The sequence below is a fragment of the Cryptomeria japonica genome, chromosome 10 (genome assembly GCF_030272615.1).
Source record: "Cryptomeria japonica chromosome 10, Sugi_1.0, whole genome shotgun sequence".
Lineage (NCBI taxonomy): Eukaryota > Viridiplantae > Streptophyta > Pinopsida > Cupressales > Cupressaceae > Cryptomeria > Cryptomeria japonica.
The window spans coordinates 849869717-849882298 of record NC_081414.1 but is presented as its reverse complement, the minus strand read 5'-3'; the positions used below and the strand labels follow the sequence as shown (position 1 = coordinate 849882298).

The window sequence follows — 12582 nt, the reverse complement described above, 5'->3', positions numbered from 1 at the left end:
GAAGAGTGAGAAGTTAGAGCTTGTGCATTCAGATGTGTGGGGACTGACTCAGATATCATCTCTTGGTGGCTCTTGTTAGTATGTTATTTTTATTGATGACTCAACCAGAAAAACATGGGTATATTTCCTAAAACAAAAATCAGATGTTTTTGAAACTTTTAAGAAATGGAAAGCTTTGGTTGAGAATGAGACAGGAAAAAAGTTGAAGTGTCTCAGATCGGATAATGGAGGTGAGTATTGCAGCAAAGCATTTGAAGATTACTGCTCCTTAAATGGGATTTGAAAGCAGAAGACGGCTCCAAGAACTCCACAGGAAAATGGTGTGTTAGAGAGAATTAATAGGACTATCATGGAACGCGTGAGGAGCATGAGATTACATGCTGAAATGCCCTTACATTTTTGGGCAGATGTTGTACATACTACTATCTATTTGATAAATAAAGGACCTTCAACCCCTTTGGATGGTGGTATTCTAGAGGAGGCATGGACAAGTAAAAAGGTAAATTATTCTTTTCTGAAAACCTTTGGTTCCGAAGCTTTTGTCCATATTGATAAAGAAAAAAGACCCAAGCTTGATGCAAAATCTCAGAAATGTACCTTCATTGGATATGAGATAGATGAATATGGCTATCGGTTATGGGATTTTGAAAATAAGAAAATAATTAGAAGTAGAGATGTTATATCCAATGAGAAGGTTATGTATAAAGAACAGTTGTAGGAAAAGAAGCATGAACAGGACAAACAAGAATATGTGGTGTTGGATGAGATTCTTGAAAATGAAATACCATAGGTACCTGATGCTTAGCAACAATAGATTGTCCCACAAACTCTTGCAAGAGTTAGACGTTCTACGAGGTCAAGTAGACCCCCTGAAAGATTTTCTCCTTCTTTGTATTCTATTTTATTAACTGATTCTGGTGAACTAGAAGAATATGAAGAAGCAATGCAGGTGGATGCCAAACAACAGTGGGAGCTAGGCATGAAAGAGGAGATGGACTCCTTAATGAAAAATAAGACTTGGGACTTAGTCCCTTTACCTACAGAAAAAAGAGTCTTGCCTAACAAATGGGTTTATCGGCTGAAGGAGGAGGAAGGAGGTAAGAAAATATATAAGGCTAGACTTGTGGTAAAAGGTGTTGCATAGAAAAAGGGTATAGATTAGGATGAAATATTTTCTCCAGTTATAAAAATGACTTCAATTAGAACTGTACTTAGTCTTGTGGCTGCAGATGATTTACATCTTGAACAATTAGATGTCAAAACAACTTTTCTCCATGGAGATTTGGAGGAGGAAATTTACATGTTGCAACCACAGGGATATGAGGTCAAAGGTAGGGAGAACTTGGTGTGCAGGTTGAAGAAAAGTTTGTATGGCCTAAAGCAAGCACCCCGACAATGGTATTTAAAATTTGATAGTTTCATGGTTGAACACAGTTATCATAGATGTCATTCTGATCATTGTGTATATTTTAAGAGATTGGATAATGGCAGTTATATTATCCTGTTGCTTTATGTTGATGACATGCTTGTTGTTGGGTCTAACATGCAATATATAAATGATCTTAAACAAAAATTAGCTAGGTCATTTGCTATGAAGGATTTGGGTGCAGCTAAGAAAATTCTCAGTATGAGGATTACACGGGACAGGAAAAATAGAACCTTGAATTTGTCCCAAAGCGAATATATAAAGAAGGTGTTGAAAAGATTTAACATGCAGGATGCAAAAGCAGTTAGTACACCTTTGGCTAGTCATTTCAAATTGACTAAGGAGATGTGCCCAAAGGTACAGGAAGAGGTAACCAAAATGTCTAACATCTCGTATTCAACAGCTGTTGGCAGTTTGATGTATGTAATGGTTTGCACAAGGCTAGATATTGCACATGCAGTGGGAGTTGTGAGCAGGTTTATGAGTAATCCGAGTATGGAACATTGGAATGCTGTGAAATGGATTCTTTGGTATTTGAAAGGAACTACTACGAAGGCATTATGTTTCAAAGGATCTAATGCTAGTCTGAGTGGATTTGTTGACTCTAATCTGGAAGGTGATATTGATTCACAGAGGAGTACTACAGGGTATGTTTTTACAATAGGGCGAACTGCAGTTAGTTGGATTTCTAGGCTGCAAAAGGTTGTTGCACTTTCAACCACTGAAGCTGAGTATGTTGCTGCTACAGAAGCCAGCAAGGAGATGATTTGGTTACAATGTTTTCTAGAGGAATTGGGTTAGACACAGGAGGATCACCCACTGTATACTGATAGCCAGAGTGCCATTCATCTTGCAAAGAACTCTACTTTTCATTCAATGACAAAGCACATTTAGCTCAGGTACCACTTCATCTGGACTGTTTTGGAGGAGGGTCAATTACGGCTTGATAAGATTCACACAAGTGAGAATCCTACTGATATGTTCATGAAGGCAGTTCCACATGAGAAGCTAATTTTTTCATCAGTTTCTGTTAGTCTTCTTGATTGATAAGTGTGGAATTTATACCAGTCAAGTTCAAGTGTTTTATCTAGTGGATGCTGCAAGTACAGTGGTGTTGTCTAGTATCAGTCTCCAAGTGGGAGATTGTTTGGTGTGGAGCCTGATCAGTCTCCAAGTGGGAGATTGTTGATATGTGGTGACTGATCTGCAAAGTATTGTACACTCAGCACGTATTTTTTTTTGCCATTTTCTGTTGATGAAAACCGACATTGTAATAAAACCCTAAAAATGGCCGACTTTGTTTGTTGCCTTAAAAACGCATGTTATAAGCGGCTGGGATGCTTAAGGCATTGTAAGGTTGATGTACTATTTTTGCTGGATAATAAGAAAGATTGGACGGCTGTGTATGATGGACGTAACCCATTTTGGGTGAACCATGTTAAATCTTTGTGTTATCTATGTCTTGTTTTATTTCTTTATCTTTTATATTTAAATATGCATATAATTGTTAGTTCATATTTGCTTCGGATCTTCTTGAAACCCTAACAAGAGTCACTTTCTAGGCATATTTTCCTATAGTTCTCCCTCAGCCAACTTTATAACAATGTAGGCATCTGTAGCCTCATTATAGTGGTTTGTCTGGGTTCCCAAAGGGAGTTCCACCACTGAGAAAAACTGCCATTGTGATCATGAGCCAATCTCCCACAACTAGTAGCCCTAGGGTTCCTCTTAGCCATCCCATCAATATGTATTTTAATCCATGGAGAGCAGGGGAGGGGGTGGGGGGTGGGGGGACTAGTCCACACCACCCCATCCCTACTTTGTTTGAACCCCAAAATAGGGATAGAGATATCCCTTTGAAGATACCAATTTCTAGCCACTTGCAAATCCAAAGGGGATAGAGAGAGCTTAGAAGTAGTACCTTTATCAGGGCAAGTGACTAAGAAATTTTCCTTAATAGCATTTTAAGTTCTAATGGGAAGGAGAGGAATTGGGTATTCCAAATTCTTTGAATTTTGTTACTATATATATATATATATATTTATATAAACCACCGATCTTCCAAGAAGATGCTAGATCCACTACTACTAGAGGATATGGAACAACTTGGATACTGATCCTAGGTCCCTACAATTCTATGGGCTGGATCACAATCTTTATATAAAGATGGGTCTCTATCTAGATCTGTTGGCTAAGGAGATGGAACAACAACTGGCTCTGCTACTATCTCTGCTTCTTCTGCTTATAAGTATCGATCAATCTTTCTCTTCTCTTTCATCTTGGAAAGAGTAGTAGGAAAGGAGCAACCTGAAAATAATGAGCTTATCTAAAGGTTTCTCTGAATAAAAGATATGGAATGGGTAGAGGTGTATAAATGGATAATACCACATGACTATATCCTACTTGGCATGGCTTAGTGGTAGTTAATAGTTTCTAGTTGAATGGGCCATGCCTTAGGCCACTTTCCTATCATTGTAGTGAAACGCTGGATCAAACATGGATGGAAAGGGATCGACCAAACTCATATATGAAAGGGTGGGCTTAGGGCTATTTTGAACTCAATGACCCCATTCCTTTATTTGAACATGCCATGTAGTTTTTGAGTGTGCCAACTTTTCATCTGAGCCATCGTATTTGTTTAAGCTACCACACTATAGTTCCTGCATCTCACGTCATTCCACGGTTTAGCTCTTGCTTCTAGACCAACCAACTAGTTGAAGCAGACCAATGGTGACAATTCTATTTATCACTCATCATTCGATCCCGGGATAGAAAACAACAAACCTTTTTCACTTCCTCTCTTGTTGGGGGCCCTTAGAATAGTAGGGACAAGCTTGGAAGGGAATGGACAAGTCGTGCAAGTAGGCAATGCATCTGGGGTGGCTATATACGATTTCATTCAACTAAACATACAATAGCTACCTCGGAATGGTAGGGGCCCTCATGCGTGAATGCACACCTGATTCCGAAAAAAGAGTTAAACCCAAAGCCCATATCTTTCTATTTTGTTTAGGCCCCCTTCATTTGGACCTAGGCCCCATATACATTTATCTTTAGACAACTCATAAAATTGGGTACTTTTTGATCCATTTATCCAATTCTGCTGGAGAAAAATAGGGTGGCACTTAATTAATGAAGCAGGGTGATAACTATGCCCCCCACCCCTTTAGAATAGTAAGGGAGATACCTCTAATTAATTAGCCTGGTAGAATAAGCAATGATATATAACCCTCTACCATTAATTTGTCCCATAGAATTGTAGGGCTTGACTGTAGTACCATCAAATTGTAGGGCGAGAAACCTACACTCGATAGTTGGTAGAATCGAGCTAGAATAAGCAATATCGTTGAAGAGAACCCCTCTTTATTAATCTAGCAGGGCCCATAGAATTGTAGGGGGGGTTAATTACTGTACGCCTACTAGCCCTTCCCCTACAATTCGGCTTGGGGTAGGGGGGAGGGTATGTATATTGTCATTCTAGCTCAATTCTAGCCCTTATTATAGCAGGTTTATTAATGACCCGCAGGCAAGCCCTAGGGGTGGGTTGGAGGAGGCTATGAGACCAATTAGTGGCTTACTCTAGCAGGTTGATTAATTCAGGGTTCTCGACCTACAATTCTATAGGGGCCCACAAATGAAACCTTCAAGATTGGGGCGGAAAGGTCGGCTTCCCTCTTCCGTTCCTCTTGGGAATCAACCATTGGATTCATTCCCAGATCATATATATTACCCAGATTGGACCCACCACTACCTCACCTTCACAAGTTTAGATGAAGGTAATGTGGGGATGGGTGGGTGGTAATGTCTCGATAAGGGGCCCATCAATATATTATTGTGGGTGGTTTCAAATGGCACAAGTTCAGATGAGGGTTCACGTCACCTTCCTTCTCAAGATGAGGGTTTCCTATTGGTGACCTGTCCAACCCGATACCAGCTCATCCCACCCTTGGAAATAGAGATTAATAAACTCACAAGTGGTTGCTGGTGAGAGGGAGCCCTATAGATAGTAGGCGCTTCTTTCTGTAAAATATATAGGAGCATTGCTTCTTCTATAAACACGTGCAACTATAGTTCGGAATAGTTGCTTGGTTATAATTCGTAGTTCTCATTCGGTAGTCAAGCCTATGATGCTAAAAAAACCCTCCCACCAAGGTTGAGTGCTCGTACCTATCATCTCTTTAATCGAACTGCCAGCCTAATGGGGCAACAATACCCATCGGTACCCCCAGAACTAACTCTGTCTTGCAAAGAGGCTTCCGCTGCATGTGTTTGCCACCTCGAACCGATCCAATTACTGGGGAAGGCAACCTTTACATACATTCTCCAAGGCCCATGGTTTACCCAGATTCCCAGCGGCAACAGATTGAGATCAAGAGCCAACATCTTAACTAGTCATAGGTACATAGGCGGGACCATTAGCGAAGGTAGCAGTAGCAAAGGCAGAGGAGGCTTCAGTAGGAGAGGCAAAAGTAGAAGAGTTTGAGAGCTAGTTGCTTAGCTAGTTTAAGTGATGGAAGCGACACTACTATCGTTGTCGCGGTACCACAAGTGGATTAAGCTTACCAAGCTAACTGAGTTTATTCAACAACGGTTGGAGTTAACCCGGCCCCTACTATTCTAAAGGGCATGTATAAGTCAAGGGTTGTTTTAGGAGCAGTTCGTCGACTATAGATGCGCTTTATTTGGGGCGGACTCTTACAGGCTCTGTTGCATTTGACTCACAGGCGCAAGGGCCCTGCCCACTAGATCTACAATAGTGCTTACCCATTGAGGCGCTATATCCTTATAGCTGGCCTAGGTTATGCCAGCAGCCCGAAACTATAGTAGCTGACACTCCCGAAATCTAAGTGGGGCAGGAAACCAGCTCGTGAAGTATACGTGTATACTTGTGATACTGTGGTGCTGGTTGGTTATTATATAATATATAGTAGTAGCGTAGTAGGTGACGTCTTTGGTTTGAGCGGTAGAAATTCCTCATCGCTAGGTGGGTCAGCAAGGGTCAGCAGGTCTTGTAGGTGGGCTGTGTCTATTCTGGTTCTAAAATAGACTTTTCATACAACATGTTAGCGACAGGTTAGTCAATCGTAGCCGTTAATTGCAAAATCGACGGTGTAAAACACGCGACTAACATGCGTGTTAGTCAATTCGTACTGTCATTTTGGAACCAGAATAGACTCTTCCCTGTAGGTGCGAGTCGAGCCCAGAAGCATACAACTGAGAAGGAGTGCTTGTGGATAGAATAACAGCACAGGGGCCCTTCGAAATGAGTGGTTGTTCCGTATCTATTGAGGTAATCGTAATCATAGTGTGGATCATTGGCGATGGGATGGGCCATCGTTTCAGTCAGTGCGCGGAAGGTTAGGTCCTCCGGACCGAAGCGGAGGAGGGTAATGGAGGTGGAGGCGCTGAACTCTAAAAGCATCTGCGTGTCACTCCGGATCGCGGCCTGTTGTATCGACGGCGACCATGCGGGCAAACAAAAGATCGCGAGTGCCTCGGGCTATGCATGTTATGGGTGGGCTGGGGTAGTTAGCGCTGTTGAAAGGCCAAAGTTTGGAGATTCTAAATCGGTGGCATAGAATAGAAAACCTTCTTCATGATGGCCGTTCTCGTTCAATTAATCTCCCACACAACCGTAACGAATGATAGGAAACCACTGGCATGTGATATTCTCTCTCGCTTTATCGCGTGCGTGAAGGCAGCAATCGAGGGGCCTGGCTGTAGTAGGTGAGTGAATAGGTTACGCCAAAGCGGCTTGCAATAATAGCCTCCCACCCAACCATAACATAAATAGGGAAAAGAAAGCCCGACAGCTCGGTTGGGTAGGGCAATCCATTTGGAAAGGTAAGAGAATATATATAGAGGGAGAGAGAACGCCCCATATATATATATATATATACATACATATCTATACATATATACACACATACACACATATATACATATATACAAACATACATACATACATATATATCTATTACAACAATATTTTTTATTTTCTAACACTTCAAAAATAGTTTTACATCAAAAATATCTTTTTTTTAGAGAAATTATGGCTATTAATATTCTATAAGAATTTTTTTTAGAAATATTTATAAATTTGTTCTTGAAACAACAATATTCTTGTATGCATCATCCTTTTCCAATAGTACACATTTTTTTTCGAATATTTCTTATGAAAAGATATACTATATTCTAATATGGTTTGATTGAGCATGATAAATAGGATTCTTGGTCAAATAAATTTATTTTACATATTTTTTCAATATTATTTTTTATATGAAGTTTGTTTGGAGTAGATAATTTTTTATTAATAAAAAGTTAAATTTTCATAAGCTTATTATCTTGCAACCTAAATATTTACAAAATCAGTTTAACATACTTCTTTTCTAATACTTCACAATTGATTTTAGTTTCTATATTGAAAATAAACTTTACAGCACCAAGCTATTTCAAATTTTTACATCTCCAAATTTATGATTATATATAAAGATAGAAATGGAAAAAACATATTGGAATACTTTAAATCCTATTTGAAAATAGGAGGATTTATATAATCAATTAGAAATAATCCATCCTTCCTTGCTACTCTCAATGTGTCCATCAACAAGAGAAATAGCCATTGTTAACGAGCATTAAGTGATTCTGTAATCGTGGCATTTGATCGAGATGAAGATGTGCCAGAATTGGAGCTTCCTCCACGTGCTTTGTACCCTGCATCTACGAATGATGGTTGTAGAGGTTTCTGAAACTCAATCTCATCTTTACTTAACAGTATTGTCACGACCTCGGACATTGACGGCCTATGTCTAGCAGAAGCTTGTATGCATAGAAGCGCAAGGTTTATCACCCTCAACACTTCTTCTTCGCTATACCCTTCCATCTCCTTTTCACTCTCCACCATCTCTAAAATCTTGTTATCTTCATATAGGCTCCAAACCTGCCATAAGTTTTTTAAAGCAAATGATCAAGATTTTTAAGGAAGAGAATGATGGGATTAAAGAATTAAAAGAATTTTATAAAATATAAAATACCCATTGAAGAAGATAATGCATATCAGGTGGTTGTTTCAAGTCAATGCTTTTTCTACCACTGACGATTTCAAGAACCACCACGCCAAAGCTATAGGTGTCAGCTTTCTCTGTTAATTGCCCACGATTAGCGTATTCAGGAGCTGTGTATCCTCTGCAAAATCCAAACAAAAATGGTGTTACTATTTATATTGAAAACTTTGGAATTAGAAAAAAGTAGATAAAGTAGGAGTTTCCTCACAGTGTTCCTGCAAATCTTGTGCTAACATGAGTTTTATCATTTGGAAGAAGTCTTGCCAGCCCAAAATCTGCTATTTTTGCCTGAAAGTTGTCATCAAGTAATATATTGCTTGATTTAATATCACGATGGATGATTCGAACATGGAATTCCTCATGAAGATAGGCCAGACCACGAGCAGTGCCCAGGATAACGTTGAACCTTTCCTTCCAACTCAAAAGTCTTTTATTTTTTCCTACATATAGGACAATGAACTAGACATTCAAAATCTATCATGTTTGCTGTAACAGATGAAAGAATCAAAAGAGGAAAGTTAGGGAATAGCAAACCAAATAGTATTCTGTCAAGGCTGCTATTGGGCATGTACTCATAAATCAGGAGTCTTTCTTGCCCTTGTCTGCAACATCCCAGTAAACGCACAAGATTTCTGTGATGAACATTAGAAATGAGTTTCACTTCGCTTTCAAATTCAGAAATCGCACGTTCAGAGTGACCCAATGTAAGCTTCTTTACTGCTACAACTTTGCCATTTTTCAATGTACCCTGCAAATATCAGGTAACTCATCGTTTGAATACGTCAACACAGAAGCCTAATATGAACTCCAAATAAATAATAATTTACCTTAAATACTTCACCAAACCCTCCTTCTCCAAGCTTGTTTGCTTGATCAAAATTGTTAGTTGCCTTTTTCAGTATCTTGAACTCAAACTCTTCTGGCCCACGGAGTTCCGTTGCTCCTTCAATATCGGCTGTTGCATATATTTGTTACTTTAGTATTAGTTCAGATCAGATTGATTTTCAAGACTTTTGCTTCATTATCTACAATATACTAAGTTTAGTCAACGGTTTACCTTTTTTCTGCCTTGGCCGCATTATTTGCTTCCCGAAGACAAGCAGACAAGTTATAAGGCCAAGTATGAATACCCCTCCCACAACACCAATTATTATCCACACTGGAGAACTCACCTTCTTCTTTCCTGAAAAATGAAACGGAGAATAACTTAACTGTGAAAAAATAATTCCAAATAAGAGTATATGCTTGACATAAATTTCAAACAAAAGCGATTCAGGTGATTTTAGGAAATTGCATTTCTGATATTGTTAATTCAAACTTGATTCTAAGTGTCTTAACAAAATTGCAATCTCTTCAATTGAAAATAATTAAATTCTAACCTGTGGGTGAAAAACTTGCCAAGTCGATAGTGGCATTGCTTGGAAAAAAGGGTTCGGAACTGTATCGCAAGTAGCAGCCGGCGTCTATAGCCCGTCCCTCCGAGCTAGGAAAACACTTATCTATGTTGGTCTGAGCAATACTCAGACAATTTTTACAGAAATCCTTCTCAAGGGATCGTAGACAGGAGGCAAGTCCGTAGATAGTGGTATTAGACGGCCCTTTTCTCGTCTGCGCAGCAAAATAATCTTTTGTTCCCGGAGTTGCAGTGCAAAGATCGCTTATCAAACTTTGACCAGTTGAGGAAATTAAACCGGAGGTCGGTGCGTTGGTATCACCGCACACCTGTTTATTTCCCGTATCGGTGTACTCATTGTAAAAATTAGAGTTCTCGAAGCGCAGAAAACAGCCGTCGTAGGTGACCCTGCCGCCGCAATAATTATTATTGAAACAGGTTCGAGCTTGTTTTTCAGCTGCCTTTAAGCAATTAACGCAATCAGCAGAAGACTTATCCTTTCTACACTGCGCCAGTACATATACTGAATCTGCCTGATCTGATTCTCCCCCCTCATTTTTTATAGCAAACCCAGATGGAACGACATCTTCCAACACGGCTGCCAGAGACGCGTTGAAATTTTTCTCAAAGACTGTAGCGTTGTTGTAGGGGCTGGTACTGCATCCGGGGGCTATTAGTTTGGTCTCTGGATCTGCTCTAATAGAAATCATTAGTAATAAGAGAAATACAATAATCAGCCTTACAGTATTCTCCACCTGCCAGGCTCTTCCAGCCATGGGTCTGGAATTTTCTGTTAATATTGGAGAGACGCATAAAAGTGCTAGAATTCTTGAATTCTTTTGATAGAAGAAAAACTGGGAATTACTATATAGACTTTCAAATTGCAGGCGAGTTATCCATTTTCACCAATTTCACTATTATAATATTTATTGCATGGAAAGTCAAAGAAAGACGACCAAAACAATAAACCCAATACATTATTACAGTCAAATATTTTGAAAAGTCTCTAAGCTTAAGAGCAGATAAAAATGAAGATAAAATAAATGAATCTGCCACAAACAATGGTACACGTCAACGGCGCTGGAAACTCAATTGGAGTCAACGGGATGGGCTATATATTATACTCGAAAATTTCACTACAATCCACCCAGGAATTGGAAAAGTCGGGATTCCAGAACCTATCCAACAAAGCAAACAAATTATTTTGAATCCTTTTCTGCTTGTCTTTAGCATGTTAAGATAGTATTTAACGTTTGCTAACGGATGGGCTATCTAGAAGGAAAATCATATACGGAAGTGCACCAAAGAGAGAACTTACAATTTTGTGCGGCGGCTGGGCAGCATTCTCTCATTGACATTGGAGATGGTATTTAGCTGCCTTTGAAGGCTACAAAATCATATAATTCCTTCTTGAGAAGCGTATTAGCCACTCTTCTAGTTAATTTTGTGTATTTGCAGATTTTAAATGGTATATTAAATTTCGATAGATTTGTTTGGTTGTCTTTGTATGTGACTGAACTGCTTATAGCTATTGTCCTTGTAATAGTGAGGCATGCCATGAGAACTTTTATATGTACAAGGGTCAAAAAGTGGTCATTTCAAAGTATTGTTCCATACTTGGTTAAAGATGTCCCAATATATATGCCCAATACTTATGCACAAATGTCCAAGTAGTCATGTGCTATGGGTAACAACAAAGTTGCACAACTCCAATTAAACTCTAGAGTGGGGTAAAGTGGGCAGCTTTTAGTTATCATTTTTTTTTGTTTCTTTAAAGTTAGTAATTGGGGGTTCGTTGAGCAAGGATTGAACAATAATAATTGGTCTTCTTCCCCGATTGTGTGGAAGATAAATATCCCTTTTTTCCCTTTCAATTTGGTCTTATTAAAACTTCTTGTTAGAGTTAAGATTAAACATTGAATGAAGATTAGAGTAAGAGTTAAAGATGCGATTAGAAAATATTAAACAATAATCATACTTTAAAAATTATTTTAATGTTACCATTAAACTTAGAATCATTTAAAAGATGAGATTTAGAATTAGAATTAGGATTAGATGTAATGTTAGGATAAAAATTATGGTTAAGATAAATTTAGTATTATCCTTACAATTAGGACTATGATTAGCTTTATAACTACGTTTATAATAGAATAAGGGTTAGGATTATTATTAGGATTGGCATAGGAATTAGAGTTATGGTTAGGGATACAACTAGAGTTAGAATTAATGTTAGAATTAAAATTAGAGTTACAATTATTCTTATGGTTAAGGTGAGCTTTAGAATTTGGATTATGTGAGAGTAAGAATTGATGTTAGCATTAAGATTAGAGTTAAAATCAAATCAAGGTAGCTCGTTGAACAAAATCTAGATAAATAGTAAATATATAGTATATCAAAAGATATCATTCTTGAGCTGCAAATTATTGAGGTGCAAAATCTGAGTGAATGGTAGTGCATATGTGTTCCTGCTAGGGCACCCATGCCCTAGCTTATGTTTCCTTCCGTTTTTATTTTTCAACATGGGTGTTTGTGGGGCCTTTTCATGGTGTGTGTTGGGAGGCATTGTTCTTTGGTGTGATTTTTTTGTCGTTCTATGCATGGCATTGGTGTATGGTCTATGGTGGAGTGTGGGATCTACTAATATTATTTCATGATTGCTCGTAGGAGGCATTTTGATCTAGTGGGAGCGTTTCTTTTAC

The 12582-nt window shown here is 38.7% G+C and overlaps 1 protein-coding gene across 1 annotated transcript; it reads right to left on the bottom strand.

Moving 5' to 3' along the window:
* Positions 1-7916: 7916 nt before the first annotated feature.
* LOC131065193 (cold-responsive protein kinase 1) lies at positions 7917-10777 on the bottom strand. Its single transcript, XM_057999648.2, has 7 exons — positions 9870-10777; positions 9548-9673; positions 9318-9445; positions 9025-9238; positions 8699-8930; positions 8461-8611; positions 7917-8366 (listed from the first exon to the last, which is right to left on the bottom strand). The coding sequence occupies exons 1-7, from the start codon at positions 10657-10659 to the stop codon at positions 8052-8054; spliced, it is 1956 nt and encodes a 651-aa protein (XP_057855631.2). The 5' UTR covers positions 10660-10777; the 3' UTR covers positions 7917-8051.
* Between the last annotated feature and the right edge of the window lie 1805 nt (positions 10778-12582).